The sequence below is a fragment of the Urocitellus parryii genome, chromosome 6 (assembly GCF_045843805.1).
Source record: "Urocitellus parryii isolate mUroPar1 chromosome 6, mUroPar1.hap1, whole genome shotgun sequence".
In the NCBI taxonomy this organism is placed as follows: Eukaryota; Metazoa; Chordata; class Mammalia; order Rodentia; family Sciuridae; genus Urocitellus; species Urocitellus parryii.
In genome coordinates this window covers 178,611,581-178,634,884 of record NC_135536.1, presented here as the reverse complement: position 1 = coordinate 178,634,884, position 23,304 = coordinate 178,611,581, and the positions used below count along the sequence as shown (strand labels likewise).

Here is a 23,304-nt window from a genome sequence, read left to right as displayed (position 1 = left end):
TGATTCAGGAGGCTGAACCATATTTCCAGCCCTTTCTATTTTTTATTTTGAGACATGATTTTACTGAGTTGCTTAGGGCCTCACTTAGATGCTGAGACTGGCCTCAAGCTTGTGATCCTCCTGCCTTGGCCTCCCAAGCTGCTGGAGTTACAAACATGAGCCATTGGTACTTCTTTGCCTTTTGCAGGAAACTATGATTAATTGGTCAACTTTTGATATTCATCAGTATATGTCCATTAGAAAGTGAAAAAAAAAAAAAAGCTGTGAACTTAAAGGAAACATACTTGGATCAAAGCCATTCCTCTTATTACTTAGTATGATTATGGGCAGATTTCACATTCTGAATCTCAATTGTCTCATCCCTAAATAAAAGATGAGAGTGTCTACTTCATAGGTTTACTCACAGTAGCCATTAGTTTACATAGATAAATTTTAAAATTCAAACAAGCTCATATTTAACGTTAATTGAGCACTTTATGAAAGTTGTTACATTTTGTAAAGAAATAAGGAAAGGGAAATAAAACAGTAAAAAGAAGTTCAAGAAAACTTTTTTCTGTGATTTAATCAGTGGGTTTGGGTTTATCTGTATATAAGGCAAAGGGTTTTTGTTTTCTACAGGTTATATTCCCAAATAACTTTGAAACAGGAAATGGAGGAAATGTACAAGGACATCTTCCCATGATGCCAATGTCTCCTATAATGCATCCAAGAGTCAAGGAAGTTCGGACTGACAGTGGAAGTCTTCGAAGGGGTAGGTTCAGCATTGATAAAATACTGGAAAAATTACAAAGATCATTTTTGTCAGAGAAAACTTCAAGTCTTGATAGTATGTAATTCAGAAATCTAGTTTATTTTGGGGGGAAGATGGGGTAGGTTAACAGGGATTGGACTCAGGAGCACTAAACCATATCCCCAGCCTTATTTTGTATTTTATTTAGAAACAGAGTCTCACTGAGCTGCGTAGTGCCTCACCATTGCTGAGGCTGGCTTTGAACTCAAAATCCTCCTGCCTCAGCCTCCCAAGCCCCTGGGATTACAGGCATGCACCACTGTGCCCAGCAAAAATCTAGTTTCTTCATCAGGATATGAGAAGCGGCTTTGTGCTTCTAACATCTTTATGATGTTATTTTTTTAATATTATAGTAAAGTAAAAGTTTTTTTTAATGATTTTTTTTTCTTTTAATATTGTTTAAGTTGTCAGTAGAACTTTATTTCACTTATTGATAACGCAGTGCTAAGAATTGAACCTAGTGCCTCACATCTGCTAGGCAAGCGCTCTGCCACTGAGACACAGCCCCAGCCCTAAAATAAAAGGGTTTCTAATCTGATTTTTTTAAAATATTTTTTAAGTTGTAGATGGATACTATACCTTTATTTTATTTTTTTTTAATATTTATGTGGTACTGAGGATCGAACCCAGTGCCTCACGCATGCTAGGCAAGCACTCTACCACTGAGCCACAACCCCAGCCCTAATCTGATTTTGAATATGATCTTTTTAAAAAATTTCAGTATCTGCTGAGCACAGATATCGCAATTTTTAAATTTCAGGCACATGCCTATAGTCCTAAAAATGAAAGAGTCTAAGGCAGAAGAATCGCAGGTTCAAGGCCAGCCTTGGCAACTTGGTGAGACCCTGAATCAAAATAAAACTTTTCTTAAAAAAAAACTTGGGGGGCTGGGGTTGTAGCTCAGTGGTAGAGCACTTGCCTCACACGCATAAGGCCCTGGGTTCGATCCTCAGCACCACATAAAAAAATAAACAAAATAAAAATAAAGATTAAAAAAAAAAAAAAAGACTGGGAGTGTAGCTCAGTGGTAGAGCACCCCTGGATTCAGTCTCCAATACCACAAAAAATAAGTGCAATACACTATAATATAATTGTAGTATTAATTATTGTAGAAGTAGTATTTTGGACTTTTAATAAACATATATGACTTTTCCTAAAATCATATAAAATAAATCATAAAGTCATAAAAAATGCTAATGGGAAAGAATTTAAATAAACTTATACCTACTTTTCCAAATTTGACAAAAGTTATATTCTTCCTTTGTCTATGTATGTTTCGGTAGAAAGATAAATATTTAAGCAAAACTACTCATATTCTCTTTGGGATGCTTAAGTTCATCTAATAAATGACTTATCTCTTAAAAATGTTCCTTTTGAGCCTTACCAATGGAGAGATTTTAGTGCATTCTTTATTGTTTTCTTTTGTGACATAGCAAACTAACATGTGCATCTTTAGGATCATATTACTGTTTAATTTTTTGAAAATGGGTTAAGGAAATCTGTCCCCACAGTATCACTGAACAAATCTCAGAAGAACAAGTATTCAGATTACATAGAAGGTAGATCTACATTCACTTTTGGACTGTCATATGTGTATCTGGAGTCCAGTTTACATGCTGTGTAGGATGTTAAAGATATTCATGCTATAGGGCTGGGGTTGTGGCTCAGTGGTAGAGTGCTTGCTTAGCACATGTGAGGCACTGGGTTTGATCCCTAGCACCACATAAAAAAATACTAAATAAGGGCTGGAGTGGTGGCTCAGTAGTAGAGCACTTGCCTGGCTATGTGAGGCCCTGGGTACGATCCTTAGCACACATATAAATAAATAAATTAATTAAATAAAAGATCCATTTACAACTAAAAAATATTTTTTAAAAAAACTGAACAAAATAAAGGTATTGTGTTCATCTATAACTAAAAATATTTTTCAAAAAAATTATGCGTGGGGCTGGGGATGTGGCTCAAGCGGTAGCACGCTCGCCTGGCATGCGTGCGGCCAGGGTTCGATCCTCAGCACCACATACCAACAAAGATGTTGTGTCCGCCGAGAACTAAAAAATAAATATTAAAAAAATTCTCTCTCTCTCTCTCTCCTCTCTCACTCTCTCTTAAAAAAAAAAAAATTATGCGTGCTATAAATGCAAATCAGTGTTAAATCAATGGTGATAATTATCCTGTCACAAAATGTGCTCTTGGGCTGGGGTTGTAGCTCAGTGGTAGAGTGCTTGCCTAGCATTTGTGAGGCACTGGGTTTGATTTTCAGTACCACATATAAATAAACAAAAAAATAAAGATCCATCAACAATTAAAAAAATATTAAAAAAAAAACTCTTCTTACTTTTAGTTATTAATGTTTAGAGAGATGGAATTTTTCCCCCCCAGTACTGGGAATGGAACCCAGGGGCATGCTAACATTGAGCTACATCCTCAGCCCTTTATTTTTATTTTTAGACACTGTCTTACTAAGTTGCCTAGCCTGCTCTCAAGCTTGCAATCCACCTGCCTCAGCTGTAATCATAAGCATGCACCACCATTCCTGGCTAGTAAAAATATCTTAATACAGCATAATATAAAACATTGAGGATTATTTCTCCTTAAACTCGTAAGGTTCTGGGCTGGGGTTGTGGCTCAGCGGTAGAGCGCTTGCCTCGCACATGCGAGACCCTGGGTTCGATCCTCAGCACCACATAAAAATAAACAAGTGAAATAAAGGTGTTGTGTCCAACTACAACTAAAAAATAAATATTAAAAAAAAAAACTCATAAGATTCAGGTGGGAGTGTATCTCATTGGAAAAGTACTTACCTAGCATGCAAGTAACCCTGGGTTTGATATCTAGCACTGCAAAACAAAACAAAACTTACCAGTAGTTTAACTTATAACTGAGCACCTTTTCTGTGTCTTATAATATTGTCATGTTTGTAAGTTTGGGTCAGTTTTTCATTTGTATGTTCCTTAAACTTTTTAGTCTTTGCCATAGCTTTTCCAGTATTGTGCTGACAAAAGATTATTTCAAAAGGAGTTTACAGCTGGTTTCATGTCTGTAACTCAAGTCTCCTTGAAATATCACCTTTGAACATTCTTGTCAGATTCAAGGACCGTCTTGGATTTTTTTTTATCTTTAAAATATGCAAGTAGGTCTGGGGATGTGGCTCAAGCGGTAGCGTGCTTGCCTGGCATGCGTGCGGCCCGGGTTCGATCCTCAGCACCACATACAAAAAACAAAGATGTTGTGTCCGCCAAAAACTAAAAAATAAATATTAAAAAAAAACTCTCTCTCTCTCTCTCTCTCTTTAAAAAAAAAATACGCAAGTAGACTCTTGTACAAAGGGTCATGAAAGCTACAGTTGATATTTCCACTTGTTCTGTACTAAAGAAGTCAGAGCTATTTTCGTAACCTAAATAATGGAAAGATTTTTATTAAACCATGATTATGTCCCCAATCATCTCACTAATACAGAGTTTTCAAATCATTGCAGAGGTAATTTTTGTATTTTTAAGCATATTTTCAAAATAGATTATTGACTGTCTAATTATCTAGAGAATGTAAAAACAAACATTAAACTGTCTTCACTTCAAAAGTGAAATAGGGGCCAGGGTTGTGACTTAGTGATAGAGTGCTTTCCTAGCATTTGTAAGGCACTGAGTTCGATTCCTGTCACCACATAAAAATAGATAAAATAAAGATAATGTGTTCATCTACAACTAAAAAATATATCTTAAAAAAGTATATTATTTATATACCTGTGAAGAAACAATTGGTTGAGGAAAGTGGGAAGAATTGTGCAAAAAGATGTAGGGTTGAAAGAGGCTAGAGAAGCTGTGCACCTAGTAGAAAAGAAATGCAAAGCAGGACAGGTCAGCAGAGTCCTAGCACCTTGACTCAGGACTTTTGGTGAATCTATTTAGATGATTCTGGGGACTGCGACTGTTGCTCAGAGGCAGAGTGCTTGCCTAGCATTTGTGAGGCACTTGGTTTGATCATCAGCACCACATAAAAATAAGGTGTCTATCTACATCTAAAACAAATTTTTAAAAAAAATATGATTTGTGTCTACTAAATCACAAGACCACAGCCACTGCTTTAAACTGCTTGAAGTGTGGGAGGAGGCAAAACCATGACCCAAATCCCTGATCTTTGCTATCAAAATCCTTTTTCTCAGGTGCCATTTACTAGATACAGCTGGGAGACAGGCGCTAACTGAACTGTTTCTTAAATTTAGTGGTCATGTCATTCTATCTCTCAACTTTTATCCTCTCAACTACTTTTTGTGTGTGTGTGTGTGTGTGTGTGTGTGTGTGTGTGTGTGTGTATGTGGTGTGCTGGCAGTTAGAACCCAGAGCCTTGTGCATGTACCAGCTGATCTATATCCCCAGCCTTATCCTTTCAACTTCTATTTTGCTCCTTTGATACAGTCAGAGGTTAAGAATCCAGGAAGATGAGCTGTAATAGTTTTCACATTTTATTGTAATAAGTTACTTCATGCTTCTCTCACATATTAGACAGGATATTCCACGAGGGCAGATGCCGTGTTATTCACTGCTAGATCCCTGGTACTTAGTATATGAATAAGTGAACCTGATTTATTATTTTGGAATGTGTCTCAAACTGTTTTAAATTTATTTTTCTCTTTATTAGATATGCAACCATTGTCTCCAATTTCTGTCCATGAACGGTACAGTTCTCCTACTGCAGGGAGTGCCAAGAGAAGACTTTTTGGAGAAGACCCCCCAAAGGAAATGCTAATGGACAAGATTTTGACAGAAGGAACAAAATTGAAAATTGCTCCTTCTTCAAGCATTACTACTGAAAATATATCCATATCACCTGGGCAAACTCTTCTAACAATGGCCACAGCCACAGTAACAGGGACAACGAAACATAAAGTTACAATTCCATTGCACGGTAACATTTTAATAAAGCACTTTAAAATCATATTTTTTTCTGAGTTAGGAAAAAATTTAAGCAGTGTCTTAGTGGATTTGGATCATGTAATCTTTCTAACTCAGCATTTTTTTCTCAAGTTTTTTTTTGTTGTTGTTGTTTTAATAGACTTGATTTTTAGAACAGTTTTAGGTTCACAGCAAAATTGAGAGGAAGATACAGACATTTCCATCCTCACACACACACACCTTCCCAACCATCAGCATCCTACACTAGAATTCGTTACATTTGATGAACCTACATTGAAACATCACCCAAAGCCCATAGTTTACATTAAGGTTCACTCTTGGTGTATTTTAACCATATTGATATATATTTACCATTATAGTATCATGCAGAGTAGTTTCACTGTCTAAAAATCCTCTGTGTTTCACCTTTTTATTGAACCTGTACTGCTTTTGAATTTTTACATTTTTTAAATTTATTACCCTTTTTGTTAGGACTTGTTTTGTTGTGTCAACTTCTCAAATGAATGTATTGAGCAAGTATTTTGTATTTTGATAAAAAAAAAGTCAAAACAGAACAAAATTTGCTTTTCCAAAATAATTTAAAGTATAAGAACATCACAGGCACATACAAAAATGAGAACAAAGTTTGTTTTTCTAATTCCAGTATAAATAAAATAGAATATTCTCATTTCAGGAGAGAAATGAAAAAAGAATTCAGTTATAAGATACAATTTCTAAAAAAAAAAAAAATAATAAGAAATTTCAAAAAAAAAGATACAATTACTATTTTGTAATCTTTGTCTCCTTTCGTAACATACTCCTATGCTAATATAAACAGAGACATATATATGTTTATGTGTACATGTTTATATAATTGACAAACTATATACAATTGAAAACTTTCCTAGAACACATTGCTCATTTCTAAAACTGGGAACTCTTGCTCATACATTCAGGTGTTGCCAATGATGCTGGAGAAATCACACTGATACCTATTTCCATGAATACAACTCGGGAGTCCAACATTGAGAGTCCTGTATCACTTACTGCTCAGTCATTAATTGGTGCTTCTCCAAAACATACCCATCTGACTAAAGCACAAGAAGTTCATATGACTGGAATAAGCAAACCAAAGAGGACTGGGTCCTTAGCACTGTTTTACAGAAAGGTATGTGTTATAGTATTTGAAAAGAGCTCATTTAAACCATGCAAGATGAGAAAAAACATTGACTTTTTTATTTATTTATTTATTTATTTATTTTTGGGTAATCTACATAAGATAAAATTTGCCATCTTAGTTGTGTGGATGGTACACACCTGTAATCCCAACTACTGGGGAGGCTGAGACAGGCAATCACAAGTTTCAGGCCAGCCTAGGCAATTTAGCAAGAACTTGTCTCAGAATAAAATTAAAAGGGTGGAGAAATTGCAGTGATAGTGCATTTGCCTTGCATGCATGAGGCTCTGGGTTCCATCCCAGCACTACCAAAAAAATTAAAAATAAATGGAGATCATAGTTTTTTTTATTTTTGGTGCTGGGGATGGAGCCGCAGGGGAGTTCTACCACTGAGCTACCTCAGCACTTTTCATCCTTTTCATGTTTTACTTTAGACAGTCTCACTAAGTTGCCAAGGCCGTCCTCAAACTTCAAATTTGCCACTTCAGGCTCCCAAGTCACTGGGATTACAGGTGTATACCACTACACCCAGCCAACTTAAACTTATTTTTTTTTAATTTTTTATTTGTTAATAGACATTTATTTATAATTTTTGTGTGTTGCTGAGAATCGAAACCAGTGCCTCACACATGCCAAGCAAGTGTTCTACTACTGAGCCACAACCCCGGCCCCATCTTAAACATTTTTGAGTGTATAGTTCAATGTTAAATATATATATATATATATATTTTTAAGAGAGAGTGAGAGAGGAGAGAGAGAGAGAGAGAATTTTTTTGTTTAAATATTTATTTTTCAGTTCTTGGCAGACACAACATCTTTGTTGGTATGTGGTGCTGAGGATCGAACCCAGGCCGCACGCATACCAGGCGAGCGCGCTACCGCTTGAGCCACATCCCCAGCCCAATGTTAAATATATTTATATTTTTCTGTAGCCATTTACACCATCCATTGCCAGAACTTTTCATCTTCTCACTCTTCCCTCCTCTCCCTCAAACCCCTGGCAACCACTAACTTATTTTGTAGCTCTTTGAATGTGATTACTCTATATACCATATAATCATATAATATTTTTACCTTTTGTGACTGGCTTATCTCACTAAACATAATGTCTTCTATGTTCATCCATGTGGTAATATGTTAGAATTGCTTTCCTTTTTAAGGATAAGTAATACTTTGTTATATGTGTGTACAACATTCATCTGTCAGTGGACATTTGGGTTGGTTTCACCTTTTGTCTATTGTAAATAAAATGCTGCTATGAACACTGGTACTGTTTGAATCTCTGTTTTCAGTGTTCTGGATATTTTCCCAGAATTGAAAAAAATAACTCAGTATTTAATTTCTTGAAAAACTACCATACTATTTTTCATAGTGGCTATACCATTTTATATTTCTTTTAGCAGTACACAGTTCTCCTTGCCAATAGTTGTTATTTTCTGGACTTTTAATTTTTTTTAGCCATCTAATGGGTGTTAAGTAGAATCTCATTGTAGTTTGGATTTTCACTTTCCTTATTATTGATGTTAAGCCTCTTGTCATGGGCTTAGTGGCCTTCTATGTGTTGTCTTTGGAGAGATGTCTATTCAAGTACTCTGCCCAATGTTTTTTCGGTAAATTTGTCTTTTTTTCTTTCTTTCTTTTCTTTTCTTTTTAGTTATAGAGAGACACATAACTTTATTTATTTTTATGTGGTGCTAAGGATCAAACCCAGTGTCTGTAAGTGCTGTACCACAGAACTACAACTGCAGCCCCTCCAACTAATTTTTTTTTTAAGTTTTTTATCTATTTTTATGTGGTGTTGAGGATTGAACCCAGGGCCTCACATGTGCTTAAGCGAGCGCTCTACTGCTGAGCCACAACTCGAGCCCCATCTGAATAATTTTTAATTTTAATTCATTTTCTCGTTGAGTTATATGAGCTCTTTAAATATATTTTTTTAATATTTATTTTTTAGGGGTAGATGGACACAACACAATGTCTTTATTTTTATGTGGTGCTGAGGATTAAACCTGGGTCCCGCCCGTGCTAGGCGAGCGCTCTACCGCTGAGCCACAACCCCAGCTCTAAATATATTCTTGATATTGATATTAATCCCTATCACATTCATAATTTACAGATATTTTCTTCCATTTTGTGAGTCGTTTTTTCATTTTGCTGGTAATATCCTTTGATGCATTAAAAAATAAAAAAGGGCGCTAGGCATGGTGGCACATGCCTGTAATCCCAGCAGCTTAGGAGGCTGAGGCAGGAGGATTGTGAGTTCAAAGCCAGCCTCAGCAACTTAGCAAGGCCCTCAGCAACTCAGTGAGACTCTGACTCTAAATGAAATATTTTTTAAAAGGATGGGGATGTGGCTCAGTGGTTAAGTGCCCTTGGGTTCTATCCCCTGTACCAAAATAAATAAATAAAATAGGACAAGCAATGTAGCTCAGTAATAGAGTATTGCTGTGTTCAATCTACAGGACCACAAAAAATTAAAAAATAATAATAATAACTTAGGTTCTTTCTAGGGATTTTTTTAGGGGTTTTTTTGTTGTTGTTTTTAGTTATAGATGAACACAATATCTTTATTTTGTTATTTATTTTTATGTGGTGCTGATTTGGTGCACCAAACCTGGTGCCTCATGTGTGTGAGGCAAACGTTCTAGCCATTGAGCCACAACCCCAGTTTCTAACTCAACTCAAAATAATTGCTCCTACTCTAGGTATCAAATCTGCATTCCAGTGGCTGGGGTTATAGCTCAGTTACTAGAGTGCTTGCCTAGCATGCCCAAGGACCTGGGTTCAATCCCCAGCACCAACAAGGAAAAAAAAAATGCATTCGCTCTTACCTTTAGAACCCTTCTCAGAAGTTATATTCACCAGTGCTGCTTAGAATTTTCAGGAGGGCAAGTGGCAAGAGTTTTTCTTTTTTTTTTTTTTTTTAATGAAAGGGGAGGAAAGAGTATTAACTCTTTTTTTTTAAGAGAGAGATAGAGAGAGAGAGAGAATTTTTTAATATTTGTTTTTTAGTTTTCGGCAGACACAACATCTTTGTCTGTATGTGGTGCTGAGGATTGAACCCTGGCCGCATGCATGCCAGGCGAGCGCGCTACCGCTTGAGCCACATCCCCAGCCCTTGGCAAGAGTTTTATTACGTAGAAAAAAAAGAGACCAGACACTGGAAAACAGTCCTGGTTTCTACAATAATGTTCATTGTCTTTTGTTGCTTTCAACTGTAATTATTTTATTTGTGCATTTTGGGGCAGTTGATTCTCCAGATGATTTTGCACACAAACCTATGCTGTGAAGCCTTCCCCAGAAGCAGTGGCTCACACCTGTAATCCCAGCAATTTGGGAGGCTGAGGCAGGGGGATCAAAGTTTTGAGGCTAGCCTCAGCAACTTAGGGAGACTCTGTTTCAAAATAAAAAGTAAAAAGGACTGGGGATGTGGCTCAGTGGTAAAGTACCTCTGGGTTCAATCTGCAGTACCCCAAAAAATTATTTATTTATTTTTTTAGGTTTTGTTGTTGTTGTTGTTGTAGATGGACACAATATTTTTATTTCATGTATTTTTATGTGGGGCTGAGGATCGAACCCAGTGCTTAATACCTGCTAGGCGAGTGTTCTACCACTGAGCTACAACCCCAGCCCCAACTTTTAGTTCTGTTAACCTTTCTAACAATTTTACCTAAACCCAAAGAAAACAAACATAAACTCCTGAGCACTTGAAAAATTATGTATTCATAATGGTCATCATGTAGATAAACCCTACTTTTTAGTATTTCTTATTTTCTATGGTTAATAACATAGAATAACAAGTAGCATCTTTATAAAGTGTTTTTAGGGTCTGGGTATGTAGCTCATTCATAGAGCACCTGTCTAGCATATAAGAGACCCTGGGTTTGATCCCCAGCACCATAAAATAGGGGGAGGGGGAGTTTTTTGAAGTATGCTAAAGATCTGCTTGACTAATCCCAGTGGTTTGGGAGCTGAGGGAAGAGGATTGCAAGTTTAAGGCCAGCCTCTGCAATTTAGTGAGACCCTGTCTCAAAAAAGCACTGGTGTTGTAGTTCAATGGTAGAGCACCCTGGGTTCAATCCCTAGTCCCAAACTGGGGGTGCAAGGGTTATTCCAAAGATAATTTCTCTTTAATCTGTATACTCTTGCCATAGCAGTTAACTAGTGTTATTGAACAGAAATTTTAAGTAAAATATCAGCACCCTAGATATTGTTTTGTCTTGGTCTGTAAGCCCATGTTCAGTGGTAAACCATAAAAGCTTGAGAAATGACTCACTTAATTTTTTTATATCAATGTGTTATCTTATATCTTAGGTTTATCATTTAGCAAGTGTACGCTTACGCGATTTATGTTTAAAACTGGATGTTTCAAATGAATTACGAAGAAAGATATGGACATGTTTTGAATTCACCTTAGTTCACTGCCCTGATTTGATGAAAGATAGGCATTTGGACCAGCTCCTTCTTTGTGCCTTTTACATCATGGCGAAGGTAAGCATAGAGAAGGTCTTGGCTCTAGTTACCTTATTTAAAATATCAAGCAAAAATTTCTTGAACTTGATCCTTCGTTTGCTTTTGTGCTACAAAACAACAGTACCCACTATTATTAAATAGTAATTTTAAGATACTCTATTCCCTGGACTCTTCAGTTAGTTTCATCATAAACAGCTTTTCATTTCATAAGAATAAATTGGTCATAAAAGAGAATATATGAATAATGCCATTTCCACCCCTACTCCTTGACGTTTCTGATGTGATACTTATAAACGAGATAATCATTACATTTTAGGTGAAATAATGAGGCCCAAAACTCAAAATAATTTGGCCCAAGTTACACAGTAAGTAGCAGCCTAGGATCTCCTCACTTATAATCTAGTGTAAAATATCTTCTGCACTAGCCTGATGTGGTGGTACACGCCGGTAATTCCAGGAATTGAGGAGAGTGAGATAGGAGGATTACAAGTTTGAAGCCAGCCTCAGCTAGGTTGTCTCAAAATAAAAAGGGCTAGGGTTGTCACTCAGTGGCAGAGTGCCCCTGGGTTCGGTCCTCAGTATTGCCCAAAAAAGGAAAAAAAAAAAAACGCTTCTATATTTCTTTCTGGTGTTTTATCGTGCTGCCTCAGAAATGCATTTTACTTTTAAGTTGCTACACCATGCTTTTTTTTTCTTTATATTTTTTAGTTGTAGTTGGACACAATACTTTATTTTACTTATTCATTTTTATGTGGTACTGAGGATGGAACCCAGGGTCTCACACATGCTAGGCGAGCGCTTTACCGCAATGAGCCACAGCCCCAGTCCATGCTACACCATGTTTTAAGACATAAAATAGCATATTTTACTTGTTTTTTAAAATTCTATATCTGAAAAATTTCTTTCTACTTTTGTCTTGACTGTAGGCCAAACCATCAGTTCTAATTGATGTATAGTTGGTTTTTTGTTCCCCTACTTTTTTTTTTTTTTTTTTTTTTGGTGCTGGGAATTGAATCCAGGCCCTTGTATATGCAATCCCCATATTTTTTAATTGGTACATTATAGTTGTAGATAGTGGTGGGATTTGTTGTTACATATTTGTGCATGCACACAATACAACAATATAATTTGGTAATATCACTCCCCAGCACTTCTTCCCTCCTCCCCTTGAATACAATTTTAAGAAGTGATTTTTAAAGTAAAGGACGTGTTTTCAAACTCCTTTGTGAGCACCTCCTCCCACAATGCTTCTTTAAAAATCTCTGTACAAAATAGGTCTTAATAAATGTTAAAAACTAACCATTTCCATTTTCCAGAAAACTGTCAGAGTTCAGGTTTTTGTCATTTCTAGCTCATCATTGTAGACAGCAGGTTTAGTGCTAATAGACTGTGTAGCAGAGAAAGGTGTAATTTTAGTGAATGTTATATTAACAGATAAAACAAAATGGATTTGCTTTTGGATCACTAACCCATTTCCTTTCTGTGAGCCACCTCTTGACATCTAAGTATTAGAAACCCTACTCTGTCCTGAAATGTTAAAAACCTAATCCTACAATAGCTATTCAGTTTTACTGTGAATCACTGTAAAACAGTTTCTATTATTTAATATGTAGTTAAATTACTCTTAAATAAGTACTTAAAACTAAGAAAACTGGAGACTGCATGGGGTTCAGCAGGTCTGAGTTTTCTTATCTCATTCTTTTTATAAAGAAATGCATTCTCAGTAGATTTATACCTTAGCAATTTCGGTGCTTTTTGATTAATGAAACTATTAACTGAGTCCCCACTGGCCGTAAAAACCTGAACTTTAAAGGTAATAAAAATCATAAATGTTAGTGGTTTTTAGTCATGGATTGCCCTTGGGTTAATGGCTTTTCTGCAAGGCTGCTCTCAGTGCCAACCTATAATTGAAGTTTTTGTTCAAACCATTTTTCTTTCAAAAGCCAGTTGGCAAATGTAGCTTTTTATTTCTCTTAGGTAACAAAAGAAGAAAGAACTTTTCAAGAAATAATGAAAAGTTACAGGAATCAGCCTCAAGCTAATAGTCATGTGAGTTACATTCTTTTTCCTACTATCCAAAAATAGATTTGTACTATTTTTTTTTTTGCTAATGAGTTATATAAAAGATAAACCTCCTTTATAGTTTTACTGTATTAAATTGAGGATTAATTTATTTAACTTTAGATTATCTGGTTTAGTGGATACCATTAAACTCAAGAGCTAGTTTCATTAAAGGACAATTTTAGCAGAAGCTGAGAAGTCTTGTTGTTTCTGACTCATCCGAATGCTTAGATGTACTTCTCACAAGAACTGCCATTCTGTTTGTCCATTTCTTGTGGGGAGACATTTTGTACTAGGAAGTCTAGTGAAAGATGTATCATAATAATATGTCTTCGTTATATAAAACTTGATTCTCAGGCTGGGGTTGCGGCTCAGTGGTAGGGCGCTTGCTTATCATGTGTGAGGCACTGGGTTCAATCTCAGCATCACGTTAAAATAAATAAATAAAATAATTGGGGCTGGGGTTGTGGCTCAGCGGTAGAGCGCTCATCTAGCATACGCAGGGCCCTGGGTTCTATCCTCAGCACCACATAAAAAACTAAATGTTTGGAATAAAGGTATCATGTCCAACTGTAACTAAAAAAATAAATACTGATAAATAAATAGATAAATAAATAAATGTATCGTGTCTGTCTACAACTAAAAAATCATTTAAATCTTGATTCTCTGATAATGTTTAAATTTGGTGAAATTTGAGGATTAATTTATTTAACTACAGCTTCTTCTGTCATCTATGGAGAATCTTTACGTTTGCATCTTTGATTAGATGTTAAGCATCTCTGATAATTTATTACACTGGTTGTGATGAGAATCCAGTAAATCCTTTCTAGCATGGAAATGTAAAATGTTGGCATGGTACTCTGGTACATAGGAAGTATTTAATGAACTTTCAATTCCCATTGTTACTATTGCAGCAGAATACAACTTAAGGCTTTGGTCATTCAAGAATCTATTTGCTTTGCTGTTAGGTAGTATATAATAGCCTCCTTTTTGGACCTGGAGGTCACACACAGAAAGAGAAAGTTAGGGCAGATAGTCATACCTCCTTGTAAGAGAATCTAAAAATAGTTTTACTTCTTTCCTGAAGCCCCAAAATAGACCAGTGATGGGTAGTATAGATAGAGACTTGGAAAAGGCCAACTACAGGAATTTAAGTCTTTTGACAAACTAAAAATTTCTGGGCCTTTTCATTAGGAAAAACTCCTCAGGAGCAGAATCTAGAGAGGTTCAGATGTCCCTAAAGATGTTTAAGATGAGTAATGTAGGTTAAAAATGGGCCTAGCCACTACTTTCTGAATATCTTCTCAAGACCAATTACCTATAGGATAAAAGGAAATGGAACTTGTTTTTCCAGCTATCTTGGAGGTAGAAAAATCAGGGAGGAAAACAAATTTCCTTTTCTCCATCAGAAAGGAGATTGGAATGCTCTAGGGGCAACCCAAAGCTGGGGCTGTGGCTCAGCGGTAGAGCACTCATTTAGCATATGCAAGGTGCTTGGTTCAATCCTCAGCACCACATAAAAACAAATAAATAAACGTTAAAGAAAAAGATAACTTAAAAAATGAAAATGAATTAAAAGAAAGAATGAGTTCTTATCTTTGAGGTGATTTTTATTTCATAAGAACCTGTTCATCAGACTAGTTACTTCTTAATTTTTCTTTTTTTTATAAACTAAGATGGTACATTTTAGGTAATAGGCTCTGCCTTAGTATTTCTTCTTCCATGATGCTTGCCCTAGTCTACACTTAAGAGATTTAATAACATTTTACCTTTGATTATCACCCATGTGACACATTCTTTTTAATTGGCTTGATATTTTGCTCTTGTTATTTTGATTTTGCTGAACATGTGCATCTTTGATTCAGCTATACTTTTCCCTCCCTTTGGCCCTTAGGTGTATAGAAGTGTTCTTTTGAAAAGTGTTCCAAAAGAAGTGGCATACAATAATATAAATGGTGATTTTGAAATGACAGATGATGGTAAGCTATCCAATTTGACATGTTGTATGTAATACACCTTTGATTATCTTGTACATCACATAGTGGATGCCAGGTAACACAGAGTCATGATGTAGGTATGGTGGGAAGTACACACATTTTTTTAAAAAGAAATAGACAAACTAGGTATGGTGACTCTGGCCTATAGTCCCAGCTACTTGGGAGGCTGAGATGGGAGAATCACCTGAGCTCATGAGTTCAGGATCAGCCTGGGTGACATAGTGAGACTCTGTCTCAAAAAAAAAAGAAAGGAAATAAGTTTGAGAAAAAGAATGTGTCGTGCTTTCTTCCACAGAGACCATTAATTTGTCCTCTGTAAACTGTGTTTTGGGTGAAGTTTTCTACTCTAAATATATACATTGATCAAACACATAAAAGATTCTTAAAATTTAAAAATATGAATGACAGGGAAAACAGCTGTCCATGATCTTCTTGAGGAGCCAATTAAGGAAATTATCTGTTTATAAGTCCCTAGATGTTTCTGCCACTACAAGCAAGATTGCACCCTGTTGTCACCTTATGCACCATGCTAAGACTTATATCCTTAAAAGAGCTGTTATTTCTGTGTCCAGTATCTTTGTTCTTTTGCATAGTGAGCAGAAGTTCAGATAACTCGACTTAGGGCAGGAATTAATCTTCCTTCTCCTGTGGTTGGGAAGGGGAAAGGGAGAAGAAGGATGAATAAATATGTCAGTTTTAAAATAAGTTGCCAGTGGTCTAGCAGCAAAGCATGAAGTGGACTCCATTTTGTGAAAGGGACCCCTGTTACAGTCACACTTAATAAATGGTCACTTCTTTCATTACCAAAAACCCATTTCTGATGTTGATTATATTAATTAGCAAAGCATTGTTCATGTTTGAGATATGCCTAAGACCAGCCCTGTGGAGAATGAGCTACCTGATGAACGTATTAGCCCCCCCATTCGTGGACTGTGAATTCTTCACTGCCATGTTAGCAGACCACCCCAGGCTGGCATTCTTGATTTGAAGACTTACGAGGACTAAATTATGACTTAAATAACATAATAATACTCAAGTAGATATAGTAAATTGAAAATTTTACAGTATTTACTTAGGACTTGTTAAAAAGAATTACAGAATTTAACACAAGGCTTGCCTACAGTAATATCTCAGTAAATAGCAGCTTTTATTTACTATTTTGTTTATAAGCAGTGTCAGATTTATTGTATTTTGGGCTGGGGTTGTAGCTCAGTGGTAGAGCACTTGCCTAGCATGTGTGAGGTACTGGGTTCAATTCTCAGCACCATATACAAATAAAATAAAGGTCCATCGACAACTAAAAAAAATGTATATTAAAAAAATTATTGGGCTGGGGATGTGGCTCAAGCGGTAGTGCACTCGCCTGGCATGCATGTGGCCCGGGTTCGATCCTCAGCACCACATACCAACAAAGATGTTGTATCCGCCGAGAACTAAAAAAAAAAAAAAAAAAATTATTATATTTTGTGAATGAATATGGTTCGTTGTCCTCTGTCCCCCATCCCCTTATACAGCTAGGTAAGTGCTTTATCCCTCAGCTACATCTCTAGACTTTTTTGTTATTTTAAAGGCTAATTTTTTAAAGAGTAATTTAAGTGTGGTCATTACCAAGTCTTTTAGAATGCAGTTTCCCATTTGCTATGGACATGACCATAAAAATATTCCCACTAGGTTTTCTATCTGCTACCTTGCCAACAATAAACCTATTTGGAACATTTTTATTAAATTGTACTTGTTTTATTTCATTGCCTGGATGGATACATTGCAAGTCACATGGGATTATCTAATAGTTTACAAATAATTCAGATTCTCACCATGGTTAACACTTAGGTTTCTAGAGCCTTGCGAATGTGCTTTCCCCAGCTAATCCACACAATACTCACCCCACACCCCTTTTTTTGTTGTTATTTTTTGTTTGTTTCTTGTTGCTAATAACCAGAGTTAAGGGTGCTAACTCTGAGATGGCTGGCTGCAGAACTCATTCTTGATTGCTCTATGATTATCTCTTGTATGTTCTTGTTGTATAAGACTGATGGGACAACTTGATTAAACATCATTTCTTTTTAAAAGGGCATCCTTGAGGGCTGTGATTGTGACTCAGCGGTAGAGCGCTCACCTAGCATGTGTGAGGCCCTGGGTTCAATCCTTAGCGCCACATAAAAATAAATAAAAATACAGGCATTGTGTCCATCTACAACAACAACAAAAATAATTTTTTTAATTTTTTTTCTACCTTTTTAAAAGAGTCGGTCAGAATATCTGCAGGCCTTTTTGTTATCTGAAGCTCAGGGTTTGCTATTGCCACCCATACCATGAAGCTTTAACTATATCCTAGCCAAGGATGGTGCAACCTTGATGGTGAGTTCAAGGCTATGGCTGTGAAAAATGCTTGCTTAAGTGGCATCTAGAGAAAGAGCACCACCTTTAGTTCACATGCTTATATTTCTTTAGATTCCAATTTGATCTAAAAATAATGCAGATGGATTTATGAACCTTCTCTGGAAATACTAATTGCTTTTCATAAGGATTTGTGGGTTTTTTTTTTTTTTAAAGAGAGAGTGAGAGAGGAGAGAGAGAGAGAGAATTTTTGTTATTTATTTTTTAGTTCTCGGCGGACACAACATCTTTGTTGGTATGTGGTGCTGAGGATCGAACCCGGGCCGCACACATGCCAGGCGAGCGCGCTACTGCTTGAGCCACATCCCCAGCCCCATGTGGGTTTTTTTTATATCATAAAGATAGCCATAATTCAAATCACCAGCTTGTATATTAAAATAAGCCTATCACAACACTGAATTCTTTTTAACAGATTTGGAAAATGCCACAAAAACACCTAACTGTCCCAGTGGACCAGTGAAAGAGGAAAGAGGTGATCTTATCAAATTTTACAATACAATATATGTAGGAAGAGTGAAGTCATTTGCATTGAAATATGACTTGTCAAATCAGGACCATGTGGTACGTTTTACATTTTATTACTATATTAATAATTATAGTTATAGTTGGTGTATTTTGCTAAATAAGTATTGCATAGTTTAAAGCCTCACTGGTGCTTTATATAGTAGCATATTCACTGGCAATTAATTATAGAATGACTAGGAAATTAGTGAGTAAGGCTGTTATAGATAGCATATTCACTGGCAATTAATTATAGAATGACTAGGAAATTAGTGAGTAAGGCTGTTGTAGATCAGAGACCTGTGGTTTTATTGCTAAAAATTAGGTATACATATTGGCAAGGCTCAGTGGGAACAAGAAAATATTAAAACAATTAATTTGGGTACTTGGGTATTTTTTTTTTTCTGTTGCTTTTGGTTTCTCTTATTATATTGTGAGTTGAGTGTTTTTCTCAAAGGAAATAAGTAGGCCTGGATCTTTAATAAAGTTAATACTGAGAAATGTTTATATAGACCCCAGTTTGGGCAGTAACAGTTGGACTGAGGAAGTGTTACCATTGTCTAGGCTGAGGTATCTCCAGAAGACCAGGCATGGGCTATAAAAAAGAAAGCTCTAGCTGGGCGTGATGGCACACCTTTAATCCCAGCCGCTCGGGAGGCTGAGGCAGGAGGATCACAAGTTCAAAGCCAGCCTCAGCAACTTAGCAAGACCCTGTCTGTCTCAAAATAAAAATAAAAAGGGCTGGGGATGTGACTCAGTGATAAAGCACCCATGGGTTCAATCCCCAGTACAAAAAAACAAAAAAAACAAAGGTAAGTTCAAAACAAGAAAAAAAATTTTTTTTAATCTGATTTTTGGGTTACTTTAGATGGATGCTCCACCACTCTCTCCTTTTCCACATATTAAGCAACAACCTGGCTCACCACGCCGAATTTCTCAGCAGCATTCCATTTATGTTTCGCCACACAAGAATGGGTCAGGCCTTACACCAAGGAGTGCTCTGCTGTATAAGTTCAATGGCAGTCCTTCTAAGGTAAGGTGCACAGAGACTTCACTCCAAAACAACTTAAGTACGTGTACTTGTTAAAATTGGCTTTCAGGGCTGGGGTCGTGGCTCAGTGGTAGAGCGCTTGCCTAGCACATGTGAAGCACTGGGTTCGATCCCCAAAACCACATTTTTTTTTTTTAATTTTTATTGGTTGTTCACAACATTACAAAGCTCTTGACATATCATATTTCATACATTAGATTGAAGTGGGTTATGAACTCCCAATTTTACCCCAAATGCAGATTGCAGAATCACGTCGGTTATACATCCACAATTTTACATAATACCCAATTAGTAATTGTTGTATTCTGCTACCTTTCCTATCCCCTACTATCCCCCCTCCCCTCCCCTCCCCTCCCATCTTCTCTCTCTACCCCATCTACTATAATTCATTTCTCTCCTTGTTTATTTTCCCATTCCCCTCTCAACCTCTTATATGTAATTTTGTATAGCAATGAGGGTCTCCCTTCATTTCCATGCAATTTCCCTTTTCTCTCCCTTTCCCTCCCATCTCATGTCTCTGTTTAATGTTAATCTTTTCTTCCTGCTCTTCCTCCCTCTCTGTTCATAGTTGCTCTCATTATATCAAAGAAGACATTTGGTATTTGTTTTTTAGGGATTGACTAGCTTCACTAAGCATAATCTGCTCTAGTGCCATCCATTTCCCTGCAAATTCTATGATTTTGTCATTTTTTATTGCTGCATAGTACTCCATTGTGTATAGATGCCACATTTTTTTTATCCATTCATCTATTGAAGGGCATCTGGGTTGAAAACCACATTTTTTTAAAAAAATTGGATTTCAAGCTAAGATTGTCATATAACTTTGCCAGAAAAGTTGGATTTCTAGTAACTTTACCCCCCCAAAAAATTAATAATAATAATAATAATGGCTTTCAAATTATCAGTCAGGGGCTGGGGATGTGGCTCAAGCGGTAGCGCGCCATGCCTGGCATGCGTGCAGCCCGGGTTCGATCCTCAGCACCACATACCAACAAAGATGTTGTGTCCGCCGAGAACTAAAAAAAAAATAAATATTAAAAAAAAAAAAGTGCATACCAAAAAAAACCAAATTATCAGTCAGTAATCATTGATTCTGGTTTTGTTTTTTTTGTAAAGTTGCTACTGATAAAATATCAACTGCTCCAGCTGGGCGAGGTAGTAGTGCACGCCTGTAATCCCAGGGGTTCAGTAGGCTGAGGCAGGAGGATCACAAGTTCAAAGCCAGCCTCAGCAAAAGTGAGGCACTTAGCGACTCAGTGAGGCCCTGTCTCTAAATAAAATACACAACAGGGCTGGGGATGTAGCTCAGTGGCTAAGTGCCCCTGAGTTCAATCCGCAGTACCAAAATATATATATATATATATATATATACACACACATATAAACTGTTAACTATGGCATGTTTTCTGTAATAAGAACAGTATATTCAGGGCAGGGGTGCAATACAGTAGTGTAGTGCTTCCTAGCAGGCATGAGACCCTGGGTCTAGCACTGAAAAAAAGAAAGTAGAAAATAAAAAGGAGCTGTATATTCTGTTGAGATAATTTGATCTATTGCTATTGGTGTGTTAAAAGAGTTCACTTCAAAAGTCCCATGGATATCCCTGTTCAAGAAGAGACCAGGAAGGCAGCATCTACAAGTGATCAGACATGGGGGAGTGTGTGTGTGTGTGTGTGTGTGTGTGTTTGAGTTTGAGTTTGAGACACAGTCTCACTATATCCAGGCTGGCCTTGAACTTCGGGATTTAAGTGATCCTCCTACCTCAATCTCTGAGTAATTGGAACTGTAGTACATTCCTCGTGGGTGAATCTTAAGTTTAAAGGACTAGGAACACACTTTCAAGTGCATTTGATGGATGACAACCACGATAGTGAAAAGTCTGAAAACAAGGCCCTCTTCTTATGTACACTCTTATGAAAATATTATCTTCATCTTCATTTCCATACAGTGATGAATAGGGATATATATGATTGGCATTTTCAGATATATCTTGGGCTGTCAAGCAGATATATTCAGTATATCTCCAGAAGACAGATCAGTATTGACTGGAATAAATTCTTGGTCCAAATGCAATGGCAGCTCCTAAGCTCATTAATTTCCTATTCAGTTACAACAGACACTTACTGTGTTATTACTATATTTGGCAAAGAAAGTTGACTAAGATACAGACCTGTACTTCTTCCTCGTAGAAATTGATTTCTGTGTAGAAGAGATCCTTGCTTGTGATCAAGGGTTGGACTAGTTGATTTCTTTCTTTTCTTTTTAATTTTTTTTTTGTAACTTTATTTTATTTATTTACTTTATGTGGTGCTGAGGATCAAACCTATTGCCACCCATGCTAGGCAAGCGGTCTACCATTGAGCTACAGCCCCAGCCCTGGACCAGTTGATTTCCGAGGTAGTGACTCTGAAACCATGAGTCAGAATCACCTGGGAAACTGGTTGAACTCAGAAACCTGTCCCACAGACCTCCTGAAAAACAAAATACTAGCAGGCAGTTCTGAGACTCTAACTATTACACACTTCCAAGATGACTGTGATGCACAACTTTCAGGAGTCACTTCTCTGAGTCCTTGCTACTCAGGATGGTTCATGAACCAGCAACATCAGCATCACTTGGGAACTTATTAGAAATAAAAAATCAGAGGCCCCAGCTAAATCTAAATCTGCATTTTAACAAGATTCCCAGATGATTAGTAACCATCTTAACCTTTGAAAAGCACTACCCTAAGGAAGAGGATCTCAAACTTTAGACAGCATCAGAATCACTGGAAGGGCCTATCAAAATATGGATTTCTAGAGGCCACCCCCAAAATGTCTGACTCAGAATCTGTATTCTTAATAAGTTCCCACATGCTTCTGCTGCTTTGGTCTGAGGACTGCTGTTATGAGAACTTCTGTTATGAGGTTCATCAACTTTTAAAATCACCCAAAAAATGAGTTCTAGCTATCCCTGTGAGGTTGGTCTAGATTCAAAAGATAATTTCTATTCCAATGTTTAGATTCGAGTAAAAGAGGGTAGGAAAAAGCAGTTTTTGTTAGTATTTCCCTACCCCACTCCTTTCATTCACACGTGTTCTCTACTTTTGCATAGAGTTTGAAAGACATCAACAACATGATAAGGCAAGGTGACCAGAGAACCAAGAAGCGAGCAATAGCCATCAGTGGAGATGCAGAATCACCTGCCAAACGCCTCTGCCAAGAAAATGATGATGTTTTACTCAAACGACTGCAGGATGTTGTCAGTGAAAGAGCAAACCACTAGCAGTGTTCCTGTTACTGATGAAAGCACTTTTCAGGTTGTTTTGCAGGAAGTTGGGGCTTTCTGCCTTGTAAATGGTAAATATCACTGGATTCCATGAAAAATTGCACCAAAATTAAGTGCTTTTTAACAAGTTTTTTTCCAGAACGTTGACAGGTATATTTTGAGTTGGATTGGAAAGGAATGTTTTAAGTGCCTTGTTACATATTAATAGTCATAGGATTTTTTAGGTGTTTGTTTCTCAAAGTTAGTTTTTAAGATGAAGTAAAGAGAAACCTCATCATTGTTTAGATTTCTTTTAAAAATAATCGAATGTTGCCAGGCATGGTAGTGCATGCCTGTAATTCCAGCAGCTTGGGAGGCCGAGGTAGAAGGATCATGAGGTCAAAGCCAGCTTTAGCAACTCAGAGAGACCCTGTCTCCAAATAAAATATTTTAAGAAGGGCTGGGGATGTGGCTCAAATGGTAAAGTCCCCCTGGATTCAATGCCTGGTACTAAATAATAATAATGATAATAATAATCAAATGTTTCGAGGCAGAGTGGTACACACCAACTATCCTGACTCTGGAAGTTGAGGCAGGAGTAGGAGGCTAGCCTTAGCAACTAGACCTTATTTCAAAATAAAAAATAATAATAATTTTAAAAAGGACTGAGAATGTAGCTCAAAGGTAGAGCATCCCTAGTTTCCATCCCCAGTACCAGA

The 23,304-nt window shown here is 36.8% G+C and overlaps 1 protein-coding gene and 1 non-coding gene across 2 annotated transcripts in view; both read left to right on the top strand.

The window, feature by feature from the left end:
• Positions 1 to 22,603, top strand: part of Rbl1 (RB transcriptional corepressor like 1) — a 53,972-nt gene extending 31,369 nt beyond the window's left edge. The window contains exons 14-22 of the mRNA XM_026383220.2: positions 619 to 751; positions 5,429 to 5,695; positions 6,639 to 6,850; positions 11,174 to 11,350; positions 13,310 to 13,381; positions 15,288 to 15,372; positions 18,200 to 18,348; positions 19,157 to 19,321; positions 22,433 to 22,603. Coding sequence (XP_026239005.2) covers positions 619 to 751; positions 5,429 to 5,695; positions 6,639 to 6,850; positions 11,174 to 11,350; positions 13,310 to 13,381; positions 15,288 to 15,372; positions 18,200 to 18,348; positions 19,157 to 19,321; positions 22,433 to 22,603 — 1,431 coding nt within the window. The remainder of the gene's footprint in view (positions 1 to 618; positions 752 to 5,428; positions 5,696 to 6,638; positions 6,851 to 11,173; positions 11,351 to 13,309; positions 13,382 to 15,287; positions 15,373 to 18,199; positions 18,349 to 19,156; positions 19,322 to 22,432) is intronic.
• Positions 16,989 to 17,108, top strand: LOC113179013 (small nucleolar RNA SNORA32). Its single transcript, XR_003300309.1, has one exon. It is a non-coding gene; the product is annotated as a small nucleolar RNA SNORA32 (small nucleolar RNA).
• Positions 22,604 to 23,304: the final 701 nt, after the last annotated feature.